Below are 26,845 nucleotides of genomic sequence, written 5' to 3' on the forward strand. Positions count from 1 at the left end.
ATGTCTACGTCTTTGCTCAGAATTTTCCCAAAGACGACGCCAGTTGATGTTGCTAAAATCGAGGATGCTAACCGGGAGGTCGGATCTTCTCTTGGAGCGTTCGGATCGAAACTTGGTACACTGGCTGGGAGGTCGGCACGTCACACGTGGAGCTCGGATCAGACACCTCGAAATCCAGAAACACAAACAAGAGTGTTAGAAGGGGGCCGGAAGGTTGTTCCGGCGAAGCCCCTTCGACGCTCAAGTCAGATAATAGAAAACTGAGGGAGTAATGTGCGTGCTGAGAGAATGTGAAAATATGAATTGAATGAATAAAGAGTTAATGAAACCTGGTATTTATAAGGGAACAATAGAGTCCTAGTTTTGGTAAGTTTAGATCTTCACAATCTTGATAAGGATTTGGTTATATCTTGTAGATTTAGTATGGATCCTGTAAAGATTTGGTAAATCTTGATAAGTCTTACCTTTCGGGGCTTGATTCTGGCAGGTTATCCGGTAGTGTCCAAGAAAGAGTTCTCGTAAACATGAGCTCTCCCGTCATCTCGGCCACTAGGAGCTCGGCTCGGGAGGTCGGTCACCAACTCTCGGATGGCTGTCAAGACGCCCTCTTGGGAGGCCGGCTCGGGTATACGTGGGAGGTCGGCCCGGGAGGTCGGCATTCTAAGCTCCAGTCCCACGTAACTGATTTCGGGAGGTCGGCCGAGGTGACCTCCTGGACGACCTCCCGCCCTGTTCGCGGTATACGATCCAACATTCTCGAACATTGGGCCTTAGCTATCTGGGATACCGAGAGTGGGCCGATGTGGTCCTCAATCCGGGGGTATCAAATTGTTTATTTTATACTCAAAAGATGGGGATCCGATGAAAGACCTCTCCACGCTCCAATTAAATTTAGCTTTAAATAATGATTTCTAAAGTTCAACAATTTTCAAAAACTAAAGTTTGTGTCATATCCAAATACAAAAGCTGGCTAATAAAAAATTTAAAAAGATACTCTCCAAACAATTATTAACCAAAAAAGTAGACATTTTTATTATGATTAAAGAGACGACTTTGAGAAAAATTTGTTGGATCAATTTTATTTATATATAAAGAATTATGTATTGTGGGTTGTCGGTTAATCAGACAATGCACGGTTCTCATATCCAGGAGGTTATTCAACATATAATTCTTTATGTAATAATCCATTCTCAAGAATGCACTTTTAATATCCATATGATAATATTTTAAGTATTTAAAAACAACATAAGCAAGAAATATCTTAATAGCTTATAATCTAGCTACAAACGCAAATTATTCAACAAAATTTGTTCTTTCTTCTTGTTTATAACCTCGTGCCACTAATCTTGCCTTATTACGAATTATATTGTCATTTTCATCAAGTTTATTTATGAAAACACATATGGTACCTATAATAGATTGATTTGACAGTCTAAAAACTAAATGTCAAACTTTATTTCTATCAAATTGACCTAATTACTTTTGTATGACATCTATCCAATTATAATAAATTCGAGCTTAATCATTCTTCGTCGATTCATTTTGGGAGATAAATGTGGCGTGCGAATATTCATCAAGCATCTCTTTCCTAGTTCGTAAAAGGGTGGAAGGTTATTATGACCAGCTCAGGCGGATGATTTTTATTCCACTGATAGCATGACTCAAGAGGAATTGAATTTACAATAGGAGGATCTTGTTCTTGGATTGGATCAATTTTTTTTTCAACAAGCTCAGTTTGATTTCAAACTTTATCTACTGTTGGTTCACCTTGATCTTCTGGTATAAGCTCGATGTTTCAATCAACTTTATTTGTGGGGATATCTGGCTCACAATGCGGGTTATTTATTCTTCTGATTTGAATCTCATCATTATTGTCCGATCGAAGATCAACGTTTTTCATTCTATTGGAAAGATCATTCCAGTGTGCATTTTTTGCATTAGGAACAACAAAAGATTCATCAAATACTATATGAATTGATTCTTCAACATTTAGAGTTTTTGTATTGAATAGACAATAAGATTTACTAACAGATGACTATCCTAAAAATATTACAACATATGATTTTGCATCAAACACTACTAAATGATTTTTATTATTGTCACGGATAAAATAATTACAACCAAATACCCCGAAGTATGTATTTCTAGTTGATTTCCATTCCAGATCTGATAAGATGTTTTTCCATGTTTTTTGTTGATCATCGATCTGTTCTAATTATAACAGACAGTGTTTATAGCTTCACATGAAAAAGCGTTGTGAAATTCCAGAACCAGCTAACATGGTTCGAGCTGCTTCCTTAAGTGTTATGTTTCGTCTGTCAACAACACAATTATGATGATATGATCTAACAGCTGAGAACTTGTGCTTGATTTTATTTTCTTCCAGATAAGTTGCAAGAAACATGTTTATAAACTCAGTTCCTCGATCATTTCTGATCCTGTCAACCACTAGGTCTTCTCATTCAGTAGATGTTTTACAATTTTTATCAATTGAGAACAGACCTGGTCTTTGGAGCTAAGAAGATAACTCATGTAAATTTTGAGAAATCATCGATCATCACCAAGGTATACTCCCCCTAAACTCATTACTGAAATAGGACCAAACTAGTCCAAGTGAAGTAGTTCCAAGAATCAAGTTGATGCAGTACATCTTTTGTTCTTGAAATTCGATTTGAGTGGCTTTCCCATCTGACAGGATAAACATATATTGTCCTTTGAGAAGTCAATCTTGGGCAGACCAGCTACTATGTTCTTACTCAGGTTAGAAATGGTTTTGAAATTCAAATGATTTAACCTTTGTGTCGCAACCAATTATTTTTAAAATTAACAAAAATAAAACATGTCAAATCAGATGGTTGTTCTACAGGCTAATCTATATTATCTATTTTACCATTTCTGTTACATATCAACATAGTTTTACCATGTGGATTCTTGACAGTGAAAGCATGTTTGTGAAATTCTACAATATATCAATTGTCACATAATTGACTTGTGTTGATTAATTTATAACATAAATTTTCAACTAACAGTACATCATTGATGATAATATTATCATTAATAATCTTAATTTTATTCATAGCTTTACCTTTTGAATCATCTTCAAAAGTGATCTTTGGACCATGATATTCAAAGGTTTCAAATAATAAATTGACATTTCCTGTCATGTATCTTGAATATGCAATGTCTATGTATCAGGTTTATTTCTTCAACAACTCGATCTGTCGTACATGTAACCCCAAATTAAGAATGATTTTGGTACCCACATTTATTTGGTAGCCTTTTTGGACCTACACCTGAATTATCCTGACAGATCCTCCATTGTGCGTCTGCAATAAGGTGTGTGATTATGCTGAAATCTTGCTAGTGTTGTGTGATATGTGCTTGAAAAATCTTTTTTTAGGCCTTTCCTTTTGATCATTTAACTTATATCTCTTTTGAACTGGTTTGAAGTTGAAGTAATGATTATGTCTGTCCTACATAGAGTTTTGCTTGATATGACTCGTAGTTGTTTCTCTTCTGCTCTAGAAGAGTTCATGAAGTGTTTCTTTGAATTTTTTGCTTCTTCTCTTGTAATCAGTCACATTGGCAATTCTAATGGATCACATTCCTTCTTAGGTACTTTCTTACATCCAGAATCATCCATGATTGTATCACATGTTGATATCATGTCAGTATTTCAATGTAAATTACTATTTTTTTTTTTTAAAAAGTAAAGTTAATGGTTTAAGACTGTGAATTGATGATAATATAACCAAAAATTAAAAACGTGCGAGTTGCTTGACCAGAAAATTAATAAATTAACTTGAATAATAATTATAAATCGAAAAGCTAATATTCTGTTTGAGTTATTTAATGAGCTTAATCAACTTCCTAATATTTCCAAATAGCGATGATAAATTACGCGTCACATTTTTACTTTTTTGAAGCAGAGAAGTCGTTGAAGAATGTCATATATCCGTTCAATAGCACATTAATCATAGGTTAAATGTAAAAGCAAATAGTGCAATAATATTAAAGTAATAACAAAGTTTAGGTGGTTTTTTAAATTGGAATAAGTAAATTAATATTTTAATCCTTAAATATTATTCTCTCTAAATATAAAAAGGGAATACATAAGATTGCCAACAACATTTTGTTGTTTGTTTACTCAAATGTCAACAAGAAAATGACTACCAACAACATAGAAAACTCTAAAAAGCTAAGCTTTTCTCCAATTGCTGTCAAGCTAATCTTGATTACTCCATTAGATACGATAATTTTCCAACGAATTATGATTTGTTATGTTACCTAATAGTAAACATTTCTGAAAAATTGCAAATTTCATGATGCTACGTTATCTTGCTTTTTACGATTTGGATAATTTTTTCGACGTGTTCAATATCACATCAACACTCCTATAGAATCATAATTAAATTTGTCAACAATTATAAGATGAATAACTAATACTAAAATTTGACAACATAAATAACCAAAATAAAAAAGAGACAAACATAAATGATCGAAATAGCAATTTTCCTAAAATATTTGACGAAGTCTTGGTTTATGAGGATCGAAGATGTATTAATTATATTTCGCGAAACAATTTATATTTTCTCACGATATTAGAGTTAAAGTTGTCAAACATATCCTGAAAATTTGTTAATGAATTGACATGGACTTGGAAATTACATAGTTAATTAAAAAACAGTATTGTATAGTATCGGTACAATGAAATTTCAACTTATAATACTATTTATCCAACTTTTAATTATTTATCTAGGTTTTCTTAAGTTATCATAAATAAAAATTTATGAAGTCGTCTATTAAAAAGACAACTCTTTTTTGTCACACTCCGAGCCCGGACCCGCGCCTACGTGACTGCACAATAGACCCTTATAGCAACTACTTCGTATTCGTTATCGCTTTACGAAAATGATTAATCCAAGTTGCTATAGAAATTCATTGTAAGCCATTATAAACTCATTTTAAATCTTTCATTTTTAAGATGTGGGACAAAGGTATCACAATCATATCTCCTTCAGAACGCGATGTTCTCGTTGCGGCCTGAACACTCGATCCACCAGCGCCAAGAATCTAGAGGTGGCTCCTACAGGTTCAAGAGGTGGCTCCCATCATGTAGCACTTTTCCCCGCAGGTTCAAGAGGTGGCTCTCATGCACGTAGCATTTTGTCTCGCATATCACTTATTTCTATGTGTTCCATGCCGGTGATTGGCTCTGAGACCATTCTGTCACGCCTCGAGCCCGGGCCCGCTCCTACGTGACTGCACAATGGGCCCCTATAGCAACTACGTCGTATTCGTCCTCGCTTTATGAAAATGATTAACCTAAGTTGCTATATAAGTTCATTGTAAGACATTATAAACTCATTTTAAATATTTCATTTTTAAGATATGGGACAAATGTATCACATTTTTACTTAATCTTAATGTGTTTGGTTGATAAATACTATCGGAGATAAATTAACTATATGTATGTATATATAAAGTGATATAAATCAACAGCTACACGACAATTTTTTTCGATAAAGGCATCAATTTAAGTATATTCTATATTCTGCACAAAACAAAATCCCGCCCCAAAATATTTAAATTTGTTGTGAAAAAGTAAAAATTTATGGTAAAAAGTAAAAATCTCAAACTCTCAAAATTTACCAAACTACACACTTTATAATATTTTTCTCTCTACTCAATTGTGATTTTCTTCACAAATGAGAGATCTATTTATAGAGTTTCTTTACACATAATCCAAAAATAAAATTCATCATCACCTACATCATCACACACTAATTTTCAATATTTACAACTCTTATTTTCAACATTCAAATATTCAACATTCAAAAAATCAATACACACATTTTCAATTATTTTTCAACACTCCCCCTTGTGATGATGATCATGATACGATGATGTCTTCATTACGTGTTTTTGTACTGCCTCGTTAAAAACCTTACTAGGAAAAACCCATTGGGATAAAAACCATAGTAAGGGAAAAAGAGTGCAGTCACGTAAACTCCCCCTCATGTTGACACGAACAATTCTTCACAAATTTCGTAGATTGCGCATCCCAATATTATATATGTACTTTCTGAATATTGACGTAGGAAGTGCCTTTGTGAAGAGATCTGATGAGTTTTCACTTGATTGAATGTGACGAAGATCAATAAATTTATTCTTCTCAAGCTCCTTGGTGAATGCGAAGAACTTAGGAGGAATATGTTTAGTTCTGTCGCTTTTTATGTATCCTTCTTTCATTTGAGCAACACATGCAGCATTATCTTCATATAGTATCACAGGCTTCTCATCGAATGATAATCCGCATGAGATTTGGATATGTTGGGTCATTGATTTTAACCACACACATTCACGACTTGCTTCATGTAGTGCAATAATCTCGGCATGATTTGATGAAGTTGTTACGAGCGTTTGTTTCTGTGAACGCCAAGATATTGCAGTGCCTCCACGAGTAAATACATATCCAGTTTGAGAACGTGCCTTGTGTGGATCAGATAAGTATCCAGCATCGGCATAACTGATTATACTTGGATTAGCATCTTTTCAATACAAAAGTCCCAAGTCTGTCGTTCCTCGTAGATAACGGAATATATGTTTAATTCCGTTCCAGTGTCTCTTTGTTGGATATGTGCTAAATCTTGCCAACAGATTCACGGCAAAAGATATATCAGGCCTTGTACAATTTGTAAGGTACATAAGGGCACCGATGACACTTAAATATGGTACTTCTGGACCAAGAATATCTTCATCATATTCACATGGACGGAATGGATCCTTTTCTATTTTTAATGATCTAACAACCATTGGAGTACTTAAAGGATTTGATTTATCCATATTAAAACGTTTAAGGATCTTTTCTGTATAACTTGTCTGGTGAACAAACATTCCGCATTCTTTTTGTTCAATTTGTAAACTTAGACAATACTTGGTTTTTCCAAGATCCTTCATTTCAAATTCTTCCTTCAAGTATGACACAACTTCTTGAATTTCCTTATTCGTTCCAATGATGTTTAAATCATCAACATATATAGCAATAATTACGCATCCGGATGTTGTTTTCTTAATGAAAACACAAGGACATATTGAATTATTTACGTATCCCTTTTTCATCAAGTGATCACTTAGTCGATTATACCACATTCGACCTGATTGCTTTAACCCATATAATGATCTTTGTAATTTCACAGAATAACATTCACTGGGTTTTGAACTTTGTGCTTCAGGCATCTTAAATCTTCAGGGATTTTCATATATATATTACTATCAAGTGATCCATATAAGTAAGCTGTAACAACATCCATAAGACGCATTTCTAAATTTTCAGATACCGCCAAGCTAATCAAATACCGAAACGTAATTGCATCCATCACAGGAGAATACGTTTCTTCATAATCAATTCCAGGCCTTTGAGAAAAACCTTGTGCAACAAGTCGAGCTTTATATCTTACTATTTCATTTTTCTCATTTCGCTTTCGAATAAAAACCCATTTGTATCCAACAGGTTTTACACCTTCAGGTGTAAGGACTATAGGTCCAAAAATATTACGTTTATTTAGCGAATCCAATTCAACCTGGATGACTTCTTTCCATTTTATCCAATCCTGCCGATTTTTACATTCACCAAAAGATTTTGGTTCATGATCTTCATTATCATTTATGATGTCGATGCCACATTATAAGAAAATATATCATCAATTTCTTCTATATCTTTTCGGTTCCATATTTTCCCAGTATTAATGTAATTGATAGAGATTTCATGATTCTCGTCAGTTTGTGGTTCTGACAGAATATTTTCATCATCATGTGTTTCTTCAGGAACACCATTCTCTATTTTGTGATCATCATGTGTTTCTTCAGAAACATCATTCTTTATTTTGTGATCATCGTGTTTCTCTATGAATTTTCTTTTTCGAGGATTTTTATCCTTGGAACCGACTGGTCTTCCACGCTTCAGGCGTTTAATGACATCATGAGTATCTTCCATTTGTTTCTTTGGAATTTCAATTCGAGCAGGGGCATTCGCAGCATGTATATATGATTTAGTTACCCCTTTTGTGTCTGCAAATGCATCTGGTATTTGATTTGCTATTCTTTGCAAGTGTACAATTTGTTGTACATATTTTTCACATTGTTTTGTTCTTGGATCCAGATGTAACAATGATGATACATACCATGTAATTTCCTTTTCGGTATGTTTCTGTTCTCCCCCTAACATTGGGAAGATTTCCTCATTAAAATGACAATCAGCAAAATGTGCTGTGAACACGTCGCCTGTCTGAGGTTCAAGATATCGAATGATTGATGGACTATCATAACCGATATAAATTCCAACCCTTCTTTGAGGTCCCATTTTCTTTCGTTGTGGTGGTGCAATAGGCACATACACCATACATCCAAAAATTCTCAGATGAAAAATGTCTGGTTCTTTACCAAATGCAAGCTGTAATGGGGAGTATTTATGATATGCACTTGGTCTGATGCGAATTAATGAAGCAACATGTAAAATTGCATGTCCCCATATAGAAATAGGGAGCTTTGTTTTCATAATCATTGGTCTAGCAATCATTTGCAGACGTTTAATCAATGATTCAGCCAATCCATTCTGTGTATGTACATGAGCAACAGGATGCTCAACAATGATTCCCATAGACATACAATAATCATTGAAAGTCTGGGAAGTAAATTCACCAGCATTATCAAGTCTAATTTTCTTGATTGTATAATCGGGAAATTGATTCCTCAATTTTATTATTTGAGCAAGTAATCTTGCAAATGCAACATTTCGAGTTGACAATAAACATACATGTGACCATCTGCTGGAGGCATGAATCAATACCATAAAGTATCTGAATGGTCCACATGGTGGATGGATTGGTCCACAAATATCACCCTAAATACGTTCAAGAAACATTGGTGATTCAGTTTGGATTTTGACTGGTGATGGTCTTATAATAAGTTTTCCAAGAGAACATGCTTTACATTGAAACTTATTATTCTGAAAGATCTTCTGGTCTTTCAGTGGATGACCATGTGTATTTTCTATAATTCTTCGCATCATTCTTGAACCAGGATGTCCCAATCGATCATGCCAATTGGTTAATATTGAAGAATTATCAACTACCATGTTTGATTCAATGGGACTTATATGTGTATAATGCAATCCAGTAGGGAGCATTGGTAGTTTTTCAATCACATATTTCTTTCCTGATTTATATGTGATAAGACACCTATATTTCTCATTCCCTTCATTCATTGTTTGAGTATCATACCCATGAGAATATATATCATTAAAACTCAACAAATTTCTTTTCGATTGTGGTGAATATAAAGCATCATTGATAAAAAATTTTGTACCATTAGGTAACAAAAATTGTGCTTTACCACATCCTTTAATCAAGTCTACAGGACCTGATATTGTATTCACCGTTGTTTTTGTTGGTTTTAGTTCCAAGAAATATCTTTTATCTCGGAGGATAGTGTGCGTTGTACCACTATCCGGTATGCAAACTTCAGCTTTGCTCATAGCATTTTCCATATTTGAACTTCAAAAAAATATGCAATTAAATAAATTACTGGCAATATATATTTAAATATAACACATATCATAATTATACAATAAAATATTATTCTATGAATACATGAAAAATAAATTATTGTACATTTATATTCTACCAATATATTGTTCATTTTCAGAGAAATCGTTGAGAAAATCTGCAGCATCAATATTGTTTATTTCTATCCCACCAACATATTGATCATTTTCAGAGAAATCATTCATAAAATCACCAGCATCAAAATGAGTTGAATCACTCAAACGGTCACTGCGTTCAGTGAAGTTGGTCTCCTTTTCTTTCCCTTTTAATGATTCTTTATAAAGTTTACAAAGGTGTTCAGGGGCTCGACAAACTTTGGACCAATGTCCTGGAGTACCACATCTGTAACAAGAACTTTCATATCTTTTTGAGTGATTCTCATTAACACTTGTATTCTCGTGATGCCTTTTCAGTGGATGGTTTGGGACGCTCTTTTGAGATGAGTTATAAAAATAACTATCTCTATTATTTTCAAAACCACGGCCTCGACCACGACCACGGCCAATTCCACGTCCACGACCTCGACCTCGACCTCGACCAAAATCTTGTCTTTGAATTTGATTTTGGTTCCGAGGTTTAAATTCATTTTTACTTACAGCATTTACTTCTGGAAATGCTGTTGATCTAGTGGGTCGGGACTGATGATTTCTCATTAATAGCTCGTTGTTTTTTTTCGCCACAAGAAGACAGGCGATGAGCTCAGAATATCTCGCAAATCCATGTACTCTATATTGTTGCTGTAGAGTAATATTTGATGCATGAAACGTGAAAAATGTTTTTTCAAGCATCTCAGATTCTGTGACCTCATGTCCACAGAATTTTAGCTGCGAGATTATTCGATACATCGCTGAATTATAATAACTGACTTTCTTAAAATCTTGGAATCTTAACATATTCCATTCATCACGGGCGGTCGAAAGTATAACTTCCCTTATATGTTCAAATCTTTCTTTCAATCCTTTCCACAAAGCCATTGGATTTTTTTCAGTCAGATTTTCACATTTTAATCCCTCGTCGAGATGTCGACGCAAAAATATCATGGCTCTTGCCTTTTCTTGTGATGTACATATGTCATTTTCTTTAATGGTCTCGCTTAGACCCAATGACTCAAGATGCATTTTGTAACGCCCCGAAAATTTAAAGTCCACGCAAACCACATGCATGCATTATTAAATTATTTTGTATTTTAATTAAATGTTTTAATCGCATTAATTTATTAATTTATTATGTTGTGCATATTTGCATGTTTAAAAATATATTTTCTATATGGTTGCATAAAAATGTATTTTTAAAGGTTATTCGAGTTGCGATCGAGGAACGGAGACCGATGGATGAAAAATTGTAAAATGTTTTTACTAAATAATTGTTTTTAATTATTTAAATTAAGGGTCATGCTTTTCATTATTTTTGAAAATATGGGGTTTTTAGGTGATTTTATACGCCGGGACGTAAATTTTATCGGTGTTGGTTTTTCAACAAAAACTCGAGCGATTTGACAACCCGGCTAATAAATTCACAAACTTATTCAAGCAAAATTATTTTTAAATCTTTTAAATATTTTAATTAAGCATTAATGGACCTAATTAATATCTTAATGGGCCTAAACTTTTGATTAATGTTTTTAATTCTTATTTAAGCCTAAACCTACCCCATAACCCATAAAATTCCCACGCCCCACTCCCCTCTTCAAATCAAACTCTCCCTTGCAAAGTTTCACACGGCACACACAAAATAATTTGGAGAAAAATTTTAAAGCTTCAAGGGAATTCAAGCCATGATCGTTCGTCGCCGTTCTTCGATTCGTCAACGTATATTCATGCGTAAATTACGCAAAGGCACGCCTTAAATCTCCTTTTCTCATCTATCATATCGTATTATTGTTTAAATTATTTTTGAATGAAAAGCATGAGGTTTTTATGAATATTTTCGAAATATTGCATGTATATGAGATAAACTTGTGAATTGTTGTTCCAAAATCATGTATATTGTGGTGTTAAGGGGCTGCCATGGCTAGGGGTTGTTAAGGGATGATTTTACACAAGTTTAGGGTCCTATTATCACACAAAAAACGTTGCATCATGATAGAAAACAAGCTGGGAAAAAAACCGAGAAAAGAAGAGCCGTGAGTTCTATGGCTTGTACAAAAAATTCAAGGAACTTGGCTAGGGTGCATGGGGCTTAGGGGCTCGACCAGGTCAGGGTATCGGGTCCTAAGGGACGTGGGTCAGGGTCAGGAAGGGTCCTAGCATGGCTAGGACCCTTTGGTTGAAGCCTAGGAGGCAGAGGCGGAGGCACACTGCCTTTCACCCGGGCTTTAGCCCGGTGTTCTAAAAAAAATTTAAAAAATTTATATGTAATTTTTTTTATAATTTTGGATAAATTTGATATTAACCCGGGTAGATCAATTTAAAATATTAAAGAATTTTAGAGTTTAAAATTCTAGCCCGGGTATAATTCGATTCCTGGCTCCGCCATTGCTAGGAGGAGTCCTTTGAAGTAAGGACTCCTCGCGCGCAGATTTCGGAAGTTGGGCAGGGAGGAGCGGCTCGGTGTGGGCTGGGCTAGGTGATCTAGAGGGTGCCTTAGGAAGGTCCAGGGAGGGTAGGAAGGGCTGGGATCAGAAGGTGGCTCGGTTGGGTCCTGGCCCATGAAAAGCGTGAGTTGTGGCAGCAAGCTAGGAAGCGCGCAGGTTGGTGCTTCTAGTTCAAGAGCTTCGCTGCTGTGTCTTAGGGAGTGGGCTAGCCTGGGTATGGTTTGGGAGTGGTCCAGGCTTAGTTAGGGTCATGGGTGGTCGGTGGTTAGAGGGCTGGTGGAGTCCTAGACAACTAAGGAACCCAACACGTAAAGAGCACCCTACACGCACACACACATGCAGATGGGCCTGCTGTTCAGCAAGTTTTGGTCGGGTTAGGTTCACGATTTTGGGCTGGGCTTGCACAGTAGGGTCCCTAGGTGAGTTGTCTATGTTTTGGTTCAAGGTGGCTCGGGCGTGGCTCGGGTAAATTAGGAGATGGCTCGGTGCATTCGATAAAGGGTCAAAAACGAAAATTTAAGAAGGAAAAATTGATCCAAGGGTCCACGGGGGTGGCTTATGACTTGGAAGGATAGAATAAATCATAAAAAGGTTATGGTAAAAATTGGGGATCAAAATAACGAGTTTTGGATTGATTCGGAATTTAATCGCCGCACGAAACGTCAATTAACGAGTTAATTGAAACGCCTAGTTTTAAGCTTTATAAAATTATGAAAAATTAGGGTTAATCTTAAATAATTATTAGAAGTCTAAGTTTTTAATTTGGGAATTTTATATTAAGGTTTGGCTTAATTCGGGATTAAAACGCATTAATACGCCACATTTAAAGATTTATTTAAAAGTCCTCGTTTAAGCTAAATAAAATTATGAGAAAATTCACGTAAGCTTAAATAATTATTTGGGACATGTTAGAGTCATGAAATCAAGAAAATAATCGAAAACAAAAAATGTCGAGTCCAGGGGTAAAACGGTCATTTTACACCGGGAAATTAGTAAAGGCCATGGCAGTGTCCTATTTGCTGTTTTAAATGCTAATATGATTATTTTTAATGTTTATGAATGTTTACAAGTTAAAATGATTATTTTATGGTTTTGAATGTTAAAACGATGATTTTAACGGTCTATGGATTTTTATGACGAAACGATAACGTTAAAAGACATGTTGCATGCTTGGTTTAAAATGAAAAATGTTATATGCACGTTTTTTTAGTAATGATAATACGTTGAAGGATGTGAAGGGATTGTGACTAACACGATGATATGTTGGAGATATCGTGAGGTTTATGGTCCCAGTGGGAGCCCGACGTTCGTGTTTCCTTGGATACGGATATGTATATGTATATGATGATACGATATTACGCAAGGTCAGGGCCCAGTTGACCGGTGAGAGTGTTGCTGGTGTCCCCCGTCGCCCAGTACTGTGGTTACATGTAGATGGATCCATCGCCTAACACGTATATGAAAGTCACAATCAACGATCTGAATTCAACAAACACGAACATGAACACGAACATGAATACGAATACAAATATGGACTTGAATACGAATATGTTTAAGTGATATGTTTATGTCTTTTTGAAAATATTTTTATGCATCATGAAAATGTTTACTAAAATGTTTAAGTTTAAGTTTATGTATTTTCATGAAAATATATTTTAAGTACAAGTATTTTTCACCGTTATATGTTGACTGTATTATGTATTACTCGTTATAAAGATTATGGTGTGTTGAGTCTTTAGACTCACTAGGTGTGATGGATGCAGGTGGTATTGAGGGAGGACTTGATGAGTGATTTGACTGGACTGAAGGTGCACACAACCCGAGGACCAGCGCTTCTATTAATCCGCACTTTTACTTTTGACTTATGTTTTATGATTAAGGATTTTTAAGATTATTTACTTATGCTTTTTGAGAGATTTTTGAGAGGTCTAGTATGGGCTTTACTTTTCAAAATTATTGCTTTTTAGGTTTGGTAAAACGTTTTACGATTTCTGGTTTGACTATTCCCTTTCAATTTTCAAATACTAGTTGGATGATTTATTTTAAAATGGTGCAAGATTATTTTTATGTGCATGTGCATGCAATGACCGAAAATGTGAGAGATTTTAAAAAAAAAAATTCTAGTACTTTTAATGCAATAAAAAGGACAGGACGTTTCACATTTCTACATCGAGAGTCCATGGCATATAATTATTTCCCGTGATGTCGAGCGCAACAAATTCGAGCTTTGTTAAATTTGACATGGTGGTACTAAAAAAATTACGATGCATTTTATTAGTTAATAAATATTGCAATACAAAGTAACGGATAAACAATAAGTACAAGCATTTGTAAAAATAAAGAAAACGCACGAGGAGGATATTCTCCGATAAATACAAGACTCGTGAGTATGATAACCAAAATAATTAAAAATAACCTTGAGAAAGCCATCTTCTTTTTTCTTCGAAAAATTTGATGAAGAATAATTTTTAGAGAAGAAGAGAAAGTTGGAGTGATTGAATTTGTTTGTGAGATCATATTTATAGGGCAAAAACTAGCCGTTTTTTATCATTTATGACCGTTGGTGTACAAAAAAATAAAGGTATGTATTTGTATAATTTTATGGTAATACTATGATGTATATAATATTAGACATGTTTAAATAATTATGTATATTATATCATATTATTATAATGAGTGTCATAATTTATTTTGTTTAAAAACCTTATAGGCTTTTATACTTGTCGTATCCCTTACCGGGAGTGTGGGATGTCGTCTTAACATCCTCCCAGGATTTATAACAAGTTTCTGAAAAATTTATTTTTATTATTTCTAATAATAACATTATATTGTATATTAAATAAATACACAATAAATAAATAACAGTAAAATAAATATTATTACTTTTGTTACCTTTTTCTTCTGTTTGGAGCTTGGAAAAGTATGTAGGACTTTTAGAGCTTCGTGCTGATAACGTGTTGTGAAAAAGTAAAAATTTATGGTAAAAAATAAAAATCTCAAACTCTCAAAATTTACCAAACTACACACTTTATATATTTTTCTCTCTACTCAATTGTGATTTTTTCTTCACAAATGAGAGATCTATTTATAGAGTTTCTTTACACATAATCCAAAAATAAAATTCATCATCACCTACATCATCACACACTAATTTTCAATATTTACAACTCTTATTTTCAACATTCAAATATTCAATACACACATTTTAAATTATTTTTCAACAAAATTTTTTTACTCAATGGGTGATTCTAATTTTTTGGATTGTTTTTGTAATTTAAATTTATTTATTATTGATTAAATAATAATAATAATTTTTTCTTTCAATTTTCATAGGCTTGATTGCTGTGGTACAAATTAAGCATTAAAAATTTTGAATTATAATTTTAACGCTGCCCATATCTAGTTTTAGATATTTATATAGAAACCATTATTTTTTTGGTTATACTAAATTAAGATAATTATTTTTAATTATAATAACCTTCTTGCTAAGTTATATTCAAATATACTCAATTTGAATAATGCTATAGGTACAACCAAAATATCGTACAACGATATGTACAACAATAATATCGTGATATTTTATTATTATATCGTGAGATTTTGTTATTATTTTGAGAGATTTTGTATTGAATTTATCGTTATATTTTGATAAATGGAATTTTTGTATTGGATTTTTTGTGTTGTAAGAATTGTTGTATGAATTTGGTTGTACATGTAGCAGATATAGAGATGGATAAAGAAAACCTAAAGCTTTACAATCATCAAGTTAGGGAAAATTTCGAGGACGAAATTCAATTTAAGGGGGGGAGAATTGTAACGTCCGAAAAATCAGTCCACGTAAACCACATGCATGCAAAATATTTTAATTGCTTAATTGTTTTATTTAATTGCTTTTAAATGTTAGCATGCTGTTTATCATATGATTAAATATAAGATTGAATGATTAAATGATTATGTGACATGTTTTCATGAAATTAAGGATTTTACCCGAATATTCGATAATAGGCAGGGAAAAGGAGACCGGGAACGACCAAGACAAGAATGTGTATTTTTATTTAAATAGTGGCAAGGTTTTCTAATATGATTAAAAATGATTTAATTTTCTTAAAAATGTTGGAGTTCGAATTATTTTACGAGTCGAGCTCGATTTTTCCCGAAAAGTCGGTTTTGGGCAAACAAGGAGTTTTAAAATATCAAAAATATTATTTTATGGAAAGTAATTTTATAAACTTTTATTATTTAATAAATTAAGTGTTATTGGGCCCAATTTAATCAATTTAAGTAGGCCCAATTACCCTTAAGATTTCAAGCCCAAAACCAAAGCCCATTAATATGTTAATTAAATTATAAATAGCTAAACCTAGGTCTAATAAACTCATAATTCAGCCCCCTTTCAGCGTGAACACCTTGCTCACACTCACAAGTATTTTCAAAAATTTGGGAAGGAAAGAAGCTAGTGTTCTTCGTCGTTTGGTCGTCCAACGTCGCACCCTCGCCGAAGATCGAATAATCGAGCGTTATAAACGCAAAGGCACGTTTTCTAAACCTTTTCAAACATCATACAAATCATAATATGTGTGTTTTAATTTATTATGCATGAAAATTATGTGAGTTCGATTATTTTACGGTATGATACGTATTTTCAACGTTTTTACGATTTTACGCTTGTTTTAAAAGAATCGTTATGAACCCAACGGACACGCTGCCAATATATGATTAAATATGTATGAATATAGTCAAAACATGATAGATTTTAAGGAGAATCAAAGCTGGAACCGTGGTCATGAAGTAGGAAAGAACCGAGGAGTTTTGAGTGCAATTCTCATTCAAGGCATTAAGGGGAGGGCTCGATAGGCTAGGCAGAGTCTTAAGGTGGCTGGGCACTGCGGTAAGTCAGGGGGAAGCGAGCGCGCAAGAGACCCGCTTATGGAAGAAAGAGGCGCGTGGCTGGTTCAAGCGCGTATGCTGGTGCGCGGGTCCAGGCGTGGTTCAGGAAGGTATAGAGGGTAATGCAGGGACGTCTAGGTGGGTGGAGTCGGGGTCTAGAGGATGGAGGAGTCCCAGCATGGCAAAACTCCTAAATCACGCAAGGGAGGGCCGCTGCTAGGAGTTGGCTGCGCAGGGACTTGCTGCGTTGGTTCAGGGGCTGGGCTCGGCTTAGGCTGGGTCTGGGCGTGGTCCAGGGTCAGTGAGGGTCCGAGGTGATCGTTGGTTAAGTTGCTAGAGGAGTCCTAATTGGCTAGGAGTCTTAGGCTAGGGAAGAGTCACGCACAGAATTTTTCAGCTTTGTCCAGGAGTGTTTCGGGCGACCTAGGGGCTGGTTCTATGGGCAGGGCTTTGTCAGGAGGGTGCCTAGGTGGGTTGACTAGGGTTTGGCTCGAGGTGACTCGGGCGTGGCTCGAGTAAATTGAGAGATGGCTCGGTGGGTTAACTAGTGTGTCAATTTCGAAAATTTAAGAACAAAAATTGAATCCATGGGTCCACGGGTGTGGATCATGACTTGTAAGGGTAGAATAAATACTAAAAATGTTATGTTAAAAATTTGGGATCAAAATAATGAGTTTTGGAATTTCTCGGGATTTAATCGCCATACGAAACGTTAATTAACGCATTAATTGAAACACCTAGTTTTAAGCTTTATAAAATTATGAAAGATTAGATATAAGCTTAAATAATTATTATAAGTCTAAGTTTTTATTTTGGAGATTTTATATTAAGGTTTGGTTTAATTCGAGATTAAAACGCATTAATGTGTTATATTTAAATATTAAATTAAAAGTCATCGTTTTAAGTAAAATAAAAATATGAGAAAATTCATGTAACCTTAAATAATTATTTAGAATAATTCCATATCATTAAAAGGGAGAAAAATATAAATTCGAGAATTTTTACGTCTAGGGGCAAAACGGTATTTTTACACTTAGGAAAATATGAAAAACGCTTGGCAGCGTCCCGAAGGATCATAACGCATGTTAAATGATATTTCATGATTTATTATGATGATTTTGATGATAATATGTATTTTTACGATTTATGGTAAAGCTGTGCAATTTTTACTGTTTAAAATGTTATTTTTGGAAAGTTGCGCTATTTTATGATTTTTAAAGAAAAGAAAAAATATTTTGAGGGATGTGAATTGACAGTGACAAAAGATATTATTTATGATATATGATTTTGTGGGGATAACGTGAGGAGAAAAGGCCACAGAGGGAACCCATCTACGGGAAAAGGCCCCCGAGGGAACCCATTTATGGAAAAAGGCCCCAGAGGGAACCTGTCTATGGGGAAAGGCCCCCGAGGGAACCCCGACGATCATATTTCCATGGTGGAGCCTAGTGCACACCCCCATGGGCCATGTGGAGCTAAGACTGTAGTCGACCAAAGGATAAAAGCTAGTCACTTTCAAGGATCAAGCTTCACCCCAAATGATATATGATTGAAAGCTTACGATTAAAAATGATTTTATGATATATGATTAATGATGATGATTAAAGCTATTTTTAAAATGATTTATTTATGCTCAAAGCTTATTTTAAATGATTTTTAAAAGATTTATTTATGCTTAAGGTTATTTTAAAATGATTTTACTATTTATGATTTAATTATGCTCAAATGATTTTTAATGGTTTATTTATGTTCAAAAGATTATTTTAAATAAAAATATGATTTTTAACTGCATGTGGATGTATATGTATTATTCGTTATCTATGTTTAGAACGTGTTGAGTCTTTAGACTCACTAGGTTTGTATGATGCAGGATTTGATGATTTTTGGAGGCGGTGACGATTGAGTCGATCGAGTGCAGCAGTACACACCCGAGGGTCTTTATGTTTCCGCACTAGCTAGATAGATTTATGATTTAAAGATTTATGCTAAAGATTTTATTAGAGATATTTATTATGCTTTATTTTATTGTTGGTGATCTTTTCAAAGGTCGATTTAGGGTTTTGGTCAGTCGATGATTTAGTATTTATTTTATGCACTTGAGATTTAAATTGTTAAATTATTATGATTCATGATTATGTTAAATTATTTTATTTAGTAATTTAGAGTTTATGATTTAAGATTAGTTAAAAAAAATCGAGGTCGTATTATATATATTCTGGAATGACGTTCTAAAATTCCAAAATAATCAACATATTCAACAATACAGCCTCAATTTGTTACCTTACATGATATAGATTTTTATCATAAAATATTTTTATTATTTCGAAGCTGTAATAGCATCTCTTGTGAAAAAAATGTTAATCTTCAATGTACATGATTTATTTATTTTTTATCAAAAAGAAATTATTATGAGTAGATTCACACATAATAACCAAAAATTTAAAAATTTAAAAATATGATAATTTGAACATAAAAAATTACATTAATATTGACCAAAAAAATACAATCTGAATAACTACTCATTATTCCAAAATCTCACATTCTTCCCCAACGCACACTATTGGGACATTATTACAACTCACATCTTACACATCTACCGAATACCTCATACAGGAAATGTTGGAACCAGCATTGTTTTGCCTTCATCTTTCGATGGAAGCCCACGTGATATGTACCAAAGGTATCAAGATGCCATGACTTTGGTACAAACATATGGAAAACCAGATATAATGCTTACAATGACATGCAACCCGAATTGGAATGAGATAAAATATCAACTACTTCCTGGGCAATCACCTCAAGACCGTCCAGATTTGATTACAAGGATATTTCGGTCAAAATTTGAGGAGTTTAAGAAAGACATTGTGGATAGAGGAGTTTTAGGTAAGGTCTGTTCTTATTCGTACGTCATTGAGTATCAAAAAAGAGGGCTTCCTCATGTTCATATGTTAGTCATATTTGAAAATAATGACAAGTTGTGTACTCCTGATCACTTTGACTCAATTGTACGTGCTGAAATACCTTTACAAACAGAAGAACCCAATCTACACAAAGCAGTTCTCCACCATATGATACATGGGCCATGTGGATCAATCAATCCTAATTGTCCATGCATGGTAAGTGGTAAATGTAAGAAGAATTTTCCAAAGCCATTTGTGGAATACACATCTCGAAGAAATGATTCATACCCTTTATATCGAAGACGTGCAGGTGGCCGAGTATCAATTCCCAACAATGACGATGTTTTCATTGATAATGGTTGGGTTGTCCCGTACAACCCGTGGCTTTTGTTGAAATATGATTGTCATATTAATGTGGAAGTATGTGGAGGGATTAAATGTGTCAAGTACATATACAAGTATATCCATAAAGATCTTGATCGAGTCGCCCTAGAGTTACGAAATAGGCAAAATTGTGATGAAATCCAACAATATGTGGATGGAAGGTGGATTTGTGCGCCTGAAGCATTATGGCGAATATTCTCATTTGAGTTCAGTAGGATGTATCCTTCAGTCATTAAGTTACAAATACATACACCAAACCAACATTTGATTTATTTTGACCCCCAACAACACGTAAGTGATATACTTGCAGATGATGACAACTCGAAAACTATGCTTACAGAATTTTTCAAAATAAATTGTGATCATGACTTGACTGAAAAGTATTTATATCGAGAATTTCCACAATATTACACATGGATAAAATCTGAAAAAAATGGAGTCGTCGAAGAAGCTACAATAAAGTGGTTGGAAGAGTATATGTTGTGTCGCCATCTGAAGGTGAGAGGTTTTAAATTCGTATCCTTTTAAATCATGTCAGGGGCCCGAAATCTTTTGAAGATCTGATGACTGTGAATGGGGTAACATATTCAACATTTAAGGATTCTGCTCAAATGAGAGGAATTCTCTAACAGGATGATTATGTAAAACAATGTCTGCAAGAAGCATGCTCTGTTAGAATGCCCTCTTCATTGAGAAGGTTATTTGTATCCATACTGGGGTTCTGTCAACCAACAATAGTTCGAGAACTCTGGGATGAATTCCATCCTAGCATGTGTGAAGATTATGGTAGAGAAATCTCATCAAGTAACTTAATCATCAATAAGTTATTGTTTGAGATACGAAGGTTGTTGCATCAGTACAAAAAGAAACTTGATGATTTTGATTTGCCATCAATAAGTGCTGATTTTTTAGAAGAAACACCGCTACCGAAAATAATTGAGGATGAACTTTCTTATCAAATTTCTGATGATGATTTGCTATCTATTGAACGTTTGAATGCTCAACAAAGGATTGCGTTTGACACCATCGTAGAAAGTATTATGCATAACCAATCAAAACTTTTCTTCATTGATGGCACTTGAGGTACTGGTAAGACTTTTTTATACCGTTCAATGTTGGCACATCTAAGAAAAATGGGTAAAATTATAATTGCGGTTGCAACATCTGAGATAGCTGCGACATTGTTGCAAGGTGAAAGAACCGCACATTCACGTCTTCATATTCCACTTAGACCAACTGCATCAACACTTTGCAAAATAAAAAAACAGACAGATCTTGCAGAACTAATAAGGCGCGCATCAGCTATAGTATGGGACGAGGCTCCAATGGCAAATCGCTACGCTTTTGAATCCGTCAGTAAGAGTTTCCAAGATATTATGGAAAATCAAATAGCATTTGGAGGGAAGACAATGGGTTTTGGTGGCGATTTTCGACAAGTGTTACCGGTTGTTAAACGAGGGTCAAAGGCAGAACAAATTGTTGCAAGTATTTCAAGGTCAACATTCTGGCATCGCTTAAAGATAATACACCTTCAACAAAATATGAGATCTGCTCAAGATATTGAGTTTTCACAATTTCTCTTGCGCATAGGTGATGGATTGCAACAAACTGTGAGTCATGATTTCATAAAATTATCAGATTCAATTATTATACCATGGGAAGGTGAACAATCAATTCAGATGTTGATTGATTCTGTTTTTCCTAATATGATAAATCATGTTAATGATGAAAACTATATGGTCAACAGAGCCATCATCACACCAAAATATGTTGATGTCGACAATATTAATCAAATGCTCATTCTCAAGTTTCCTGGAGTGGAAAAAGAGTATACATCTTGGGATAGTGTCGAAGACGACAATCACAACCTTTTTCAAGAAGAATTTTTAAATTCTCTTAGTCCAAGTGGTTTGCCACCACATAAAATCATATTGAAAGTAGGAAGTCCTATCATGCTCTTGAGAAATGTTGTGCCCGAACTTGGTCTATGCAATGGAGCAAGATTAATATGTCGCGGTCTTGGTAGAAATTTCATAGATGCCGAGATCATAACAGGTCCTTATAAGTGCACCAGATTCTTTCTACATAGAATGCCCTTGAAAAGTGAAGATAACTCTGGATTACCATTTGAGTTGACACGTCGACAGTTTCTCATAAGACTTAGTTTTGCATTGACAATAAACAAAGCACAAGGTCAAACAATCCCAAATATTGCCATATTTTTGCGTAACCATGTGTTCAGCCAAGGTCAGCTATATGTGGCACTTTCAAGAAGAGTCTCCCAACATTCTACAAAATTTTTGGTCAAAGACGGGAATTTACAGCATCGATCTGGTGTATTAACAAGAAACGTGGTTTTCAAAGACGTATTGCTACCTACTAGAGAATGATAAAGTGTAAGTAAATCAACTCTCTTTCTATTAAATTTTAAAAAATACATTATGAACAAATACATACATTAATTGTTAAATACGTGCTATATTTTTCGGCGTTAGAATTTAGGGATGCTAATATATATATTCCATTATCTGTGTTCAATCACATTCAGCTATATGTGGCACCCTGTATTCTGTACATGGATTTATCTCTGCCAGTTTTTATTGACTTCTCATCCTCTATCTTATCATGTCTCCCGAACAACCATTTATTACATTAGCATTACACTTTCTATATTTATTGATTCAAATTTGAACAGTACTTTGTTAGTGTGTCACGCCCCGGGACGGGGGTTAGTTGACACCGGCGTTGCTCTCAAATTTACATTCGAAAACAACAAGCCTCAGAAGTACAGAATTTCAGAACCCAGCCTTTTATTCATAATACGAAATAATTCATGATCTGTTACAACTCGAATCGCTAATGTTTTACAACGGAAATGTAAATCCAAATATTACAGTATCTTAACAGATGCAGCGGAATAAACATAAACTAGAACTAATAAACAACTGTCTTTATCACCAGCCCCAGAAATGAATCTGCTCTTCTTCTTCTAATTTTTCCTCCTCGCTTTTATCTGAGATGGGTTTAGTGGGTGAGTGATATGGTTGTCACTCAGTAAGCAGGGGCGGGAATAACTCCCAGTTTTCGAAATCGTTTTCAACAGAAACAGTAATACAATAATATACAGAAACTTGTATTTTCATAACAGAATCAGAATTCAGAATTTACAGGTTTCAGAACAGAAATCAGAATTAGTAAGCACTGAGCACGTTAGTGAATTTCATGGCTAAACTGATATCAGTCCCCTATATGTTCTCTCCTCTAAGGGGTGAGGCCAGAATCAGAATCAGAATCAGAATCAGAATTCAGGAATGTTCAGAATATATATTCCTACCATTAGTTTACTAGGGAGTTTCAGTGCTTCAAAATCATATATCAGAAATCAAACATAGAGAAACTGATCTTTAAAACAGAATTATCAAACGGATTTCAAGATATTTATACATAAGCCCACTTACCGTGATTTGCTATAAAGTCTCGGTTGAAGTCTACTGGAATTTGGCTGCTCTCGCTACTGGATTTTGCTGCTTGACAAAGGCACTATCTCTTAACTCGAAATTTAAATGATATTCTCAAATCTTGTGTAACCCATTTCAGAGACTTGAGGGTGTTATTTATAGGCCAAAATCTGACTTTTAGCCTCCCTATTAATGACCATAATCTGCCATTAACAGCCTTTATTCTATGTAATGCTTCAGTTACAAGTCTAAGCTGAATCAGTATCTGTCTGCTGGATTTCGCTCTTCTGTCTGCTGGATTCTAATCTGCTGGATTTTGGTCTGCTGAAAAATGCCATCTTCTGAAATATGAGTTGCTGCTGATATTATGCTATCTGCTGCTATTGCTGGAATTTCAGATTCTCACATCCCTCCTTCCTTATGAGAAGTTTCGTCCTCGAAACTTGGCTATACATGATCTTCAAAGAGATAAGGGTATTGCGCTCGCATCTTTTCTTCCAACTCCCAAGTAGCTTCTCTTTCGGTATGGTTGGACCATTGTACTTTGACATATGGAATAGTTCGTCGTCTCAGTACTTGGTCTTTGAAATCCACAATTCGAATCGGAATTTCTTCATACTTCAGCTCTTCATTTAGATTGCTCTCTACCAAAAGTGGTCCAGCTTCCAGAATGTGACTTGGATCAGAAATATATTTCCTCAGCTGCAAGACGTGGAATACATTATGAATTCTTGACATGTCTGGTGGGAGTGCTAATCTATAAGCAAATGTTCCAACTTTCTCAAGAATTTCAAATGGTCCGACGTATCTGGGATTCAGTTTCCCAGCTTTATTGAATCGGATTACACCCTTCATTGGTGACACCTTCACATAGGCCTTCTCTCCAACTTCAAATTCCACAGGCCTTCTTTTCAGGTCAGCCCAGCTTTTCTGTCGATCTTGTGCATTTTTTAATCTCTCCTTGATCACAGCAACTTTATCCACTGTTTCTTGGATTAGTTCGGGTCCAACGATGGATTTTTCCCCTACTTCATCCCAGTACAGTGGTGATCGACATTTTCGTCCATACAGAGCTTCGTATAGTGCCATTCCAATACTACTATGGTAACTATTATTGTATGCGAACTCGATTAAGGGCAGATGTTCGCTCCAATTACCACTGAAGTCTAGAGCACACGCTCTCAGTATATCATCAAGAGTTTGAATTGTTCTCTCTGTTTGACCATCGGTCTGAGGATGATAGGCCGTACTAAGAGTAACCTTTGTCCCCATAGCTTGTTCAAAGCTCTCCCAAAATCGAGATGTAAACCTAGGATCTCTGTATGATAGTATGCTAGCTGGTACTCCATGTAATCGCACGATCTCATTCATGTACAAGGTGGCTAGCTTGTCAAAATTATAATTCATGTGGACATGTAAGAAATCGCAGATTTTGTGAGTCTATCTACGATTACCCAGATGCCATCATGACTTTGTCTAGACTTTGGTAACCCGACAACAAAGTCCATGGAGATATGTTCCCATTTCCATTCTAGAATTTCTAAAGGTTGCAAGAGTCCCCCAGGTCTTTGGTGCTCTGCCTTGACTTGCTGGCACACGTGACACTTGGAAACATACATTGCCACGTCTTTCTTCATTCCACTCCACCAAAAGTTTTCTTCAAATCTTTATACTTTACTTCTTGTCGAAGGTTATCGATGTCTGGTACACACAATCGTCCTTTCATCCACAATATTCCTTTGTTATCAATCTCAAAATCTGGTGATTTCCTTTCTTTAACTTGCTCTTTTAGTTTCACCAAAGCGGGATCTCTATCTTGACTTATCTTGATTGTCTCTCGAAGACATGGTTGTGCTGAAAGTGATGTCAGGATTACCTTACTCATATTCTTTCGACTTAAAGCATTTGCTGCCGTGTTGGCTTTGCCTGGATGGTAGCTTATCGTCAAGTCGTAATACTTTATGAGTTCAATCCACCGTCTTTGTCTCATATTTAGTTCCTTTTGAATGAACAAATATTTGAGACTTTGGTGATCGGTGAAAATCTCACACTTGGCTCCATAAAGATAATGTCTCCAGATCTTTAGTGCGAATACCATTGCAGCTAGTTCGAGGTCATGCGTTGGGTAATTTTGTTCATACGGCTTCAATTGCCTTGATGCATATTGATAAGTGCAAGATTTGCACTTAATTTACATTTAAATCCATTTTGAATTATGCTTGTTTCGAACAGAATTATGCGTTTTTTGGTTTGTTTATGTTGTCATTTCAGAAATGGAGAAAATAGCGAACACGAAGCCAAGTGGACTAAGAAGCGCACGACCACGAGCACGTCACTGGACAGGAGCTTGCGCGCCCCAGCGCCACTTCACGCGCACCCGCGCGCACACCCATACTTGTGCAAGAAACAGAGATGCGCGCGCGATCGCACCAACTTCCGCGCAGCCGCGCGCACAATGACACCCTTTCGGACAGAAGCTAGCGCGCCACCGCGTGAGCTTACGCGCACCTGCGCGCGCACACAGAAGCTTGCGCGCGTCCGCGCGAGTTCATGCGCCACCACGCACATACACCCGAGAGGAGCACGCCATCGCGCGACTTCATGCGCAACCGCGCGCGAGCCAACACACAGCAGATGGCAGATGCTTGCGCGCCTCCGCGCCACATTTCGCGCCACCGCGCGCACGCCGCGTCCAGAAAAGGTATAAATGCGCGAATCGTCTAGGTCAGAAGGGATCGGCCGCCGCAGAGAGAAAACACACGAAAATCAGCCGTCCAGGGAGAAAAAGACGCAAGAAACGGAGCGCCTACAGGAGATAGAGATTCAGAGTGCGAAGAACCATCGCAAATACGAAGAACGACGGATCTGGGGACAGAGACGACACTTCGATTTGTTATCTTTTCCTTTGTTTCTTTATTTTATTGCGTAGAAATGTCTAGAATCACAAACATGTCTTGTTTTCTCTTGGATTTCGTGATGAACTAAATTCTCATTCTAGAGAATGACGTAACTCTGTTGATACGATGATTTCACACCGTTGCTTATGTGATTGAATTCCGCTTTCGTTTAATTGTGTTC

The 26,845-nt window shown here is 35.4% G+C and overlaps 2 protein-coding genes across 4 annotated transcripts in view; both read left to right on the plus strand.

The window, feature by feature from the left end:
• LOC140840660 (uncharacterized) lies at window positions 1-21,391 on the plus strand. Its single transcript, XM_073207834.1, has 4 exons — window positions 1-244; window positions 439-738; window positions 19,639-20,807; window positions 20,942-21,391. Exons 1-4 carry the CDS (start codon window positions 1-3, stop codon window positions 21,389-21,391), a joined length of 2,163 nt encoding a protein of 720 aa, XP_073063935.1.
• LOC140841131 (uncharacterized) overlaps window positions 19,368-26,845 on the plus strand; it is a 25,895-nt gene continuing 18,417 nt past the window's right edge. Inside the window, exon 1 of one of the 3 annotated variants that reach the window (XM_073208336.1) lies at window positions 19,368-22,705. In XM_073208336.1, coding sequence (XP_073064437.1) covers window positions 21,422-22,699 — 1,278 coding nt within the window. In that variant the 5' untranslated portion in view covers window positions 19,368-21,421 and the 3' untranslated portion in view covers window positions 22,700-22,705. Of the gene's footprint in view, window positions 23,004-26,845 lie in introns of all 3 variants that reach the window. The other 2 variants (XR_012120106.1, XM_073208335.1) reach the window with 2 other exon arrangements.

The sequence above is a fragment of the Primulina eburnea genome, chromosome 9 (assembly GCF_022965805.1).
Source record: "Primulina eburnea isolate SZY01 chromosome 9, ASM2296580v1, whole genome shotgun sequence".
In the NCBI taxonomy this organism is placed as follows: Eukaryota; Viridiplantae; Streptophyta; class Magnoliopsida; order Lamiales; family Gesneriaceae; genus Primulina; species Primulina eburnea.

Coding starts and splice junctions, on each gene's coding strand:
- LOC140840660 (XM_073207834.1), top strand. CDS start 1: ATGTCTACGTCTTTGCTCAGAATTTTCCCAAAGACGACGCCAGTTGAT. Junction 245..438: donor GAAGCCCCTTCGACGCTCAA/GTCAGATAATAG, acceptor GATCCTGTAAAG/ATTTGGTAAATCTTGATAAG. Junction 20,808..20,941: donor TGTTGTGTCGCCATCTGAAG/GTGAGAGGTTTT, acceptor ATTCTCTAACAG/GATGATTATGTAAAACAATG.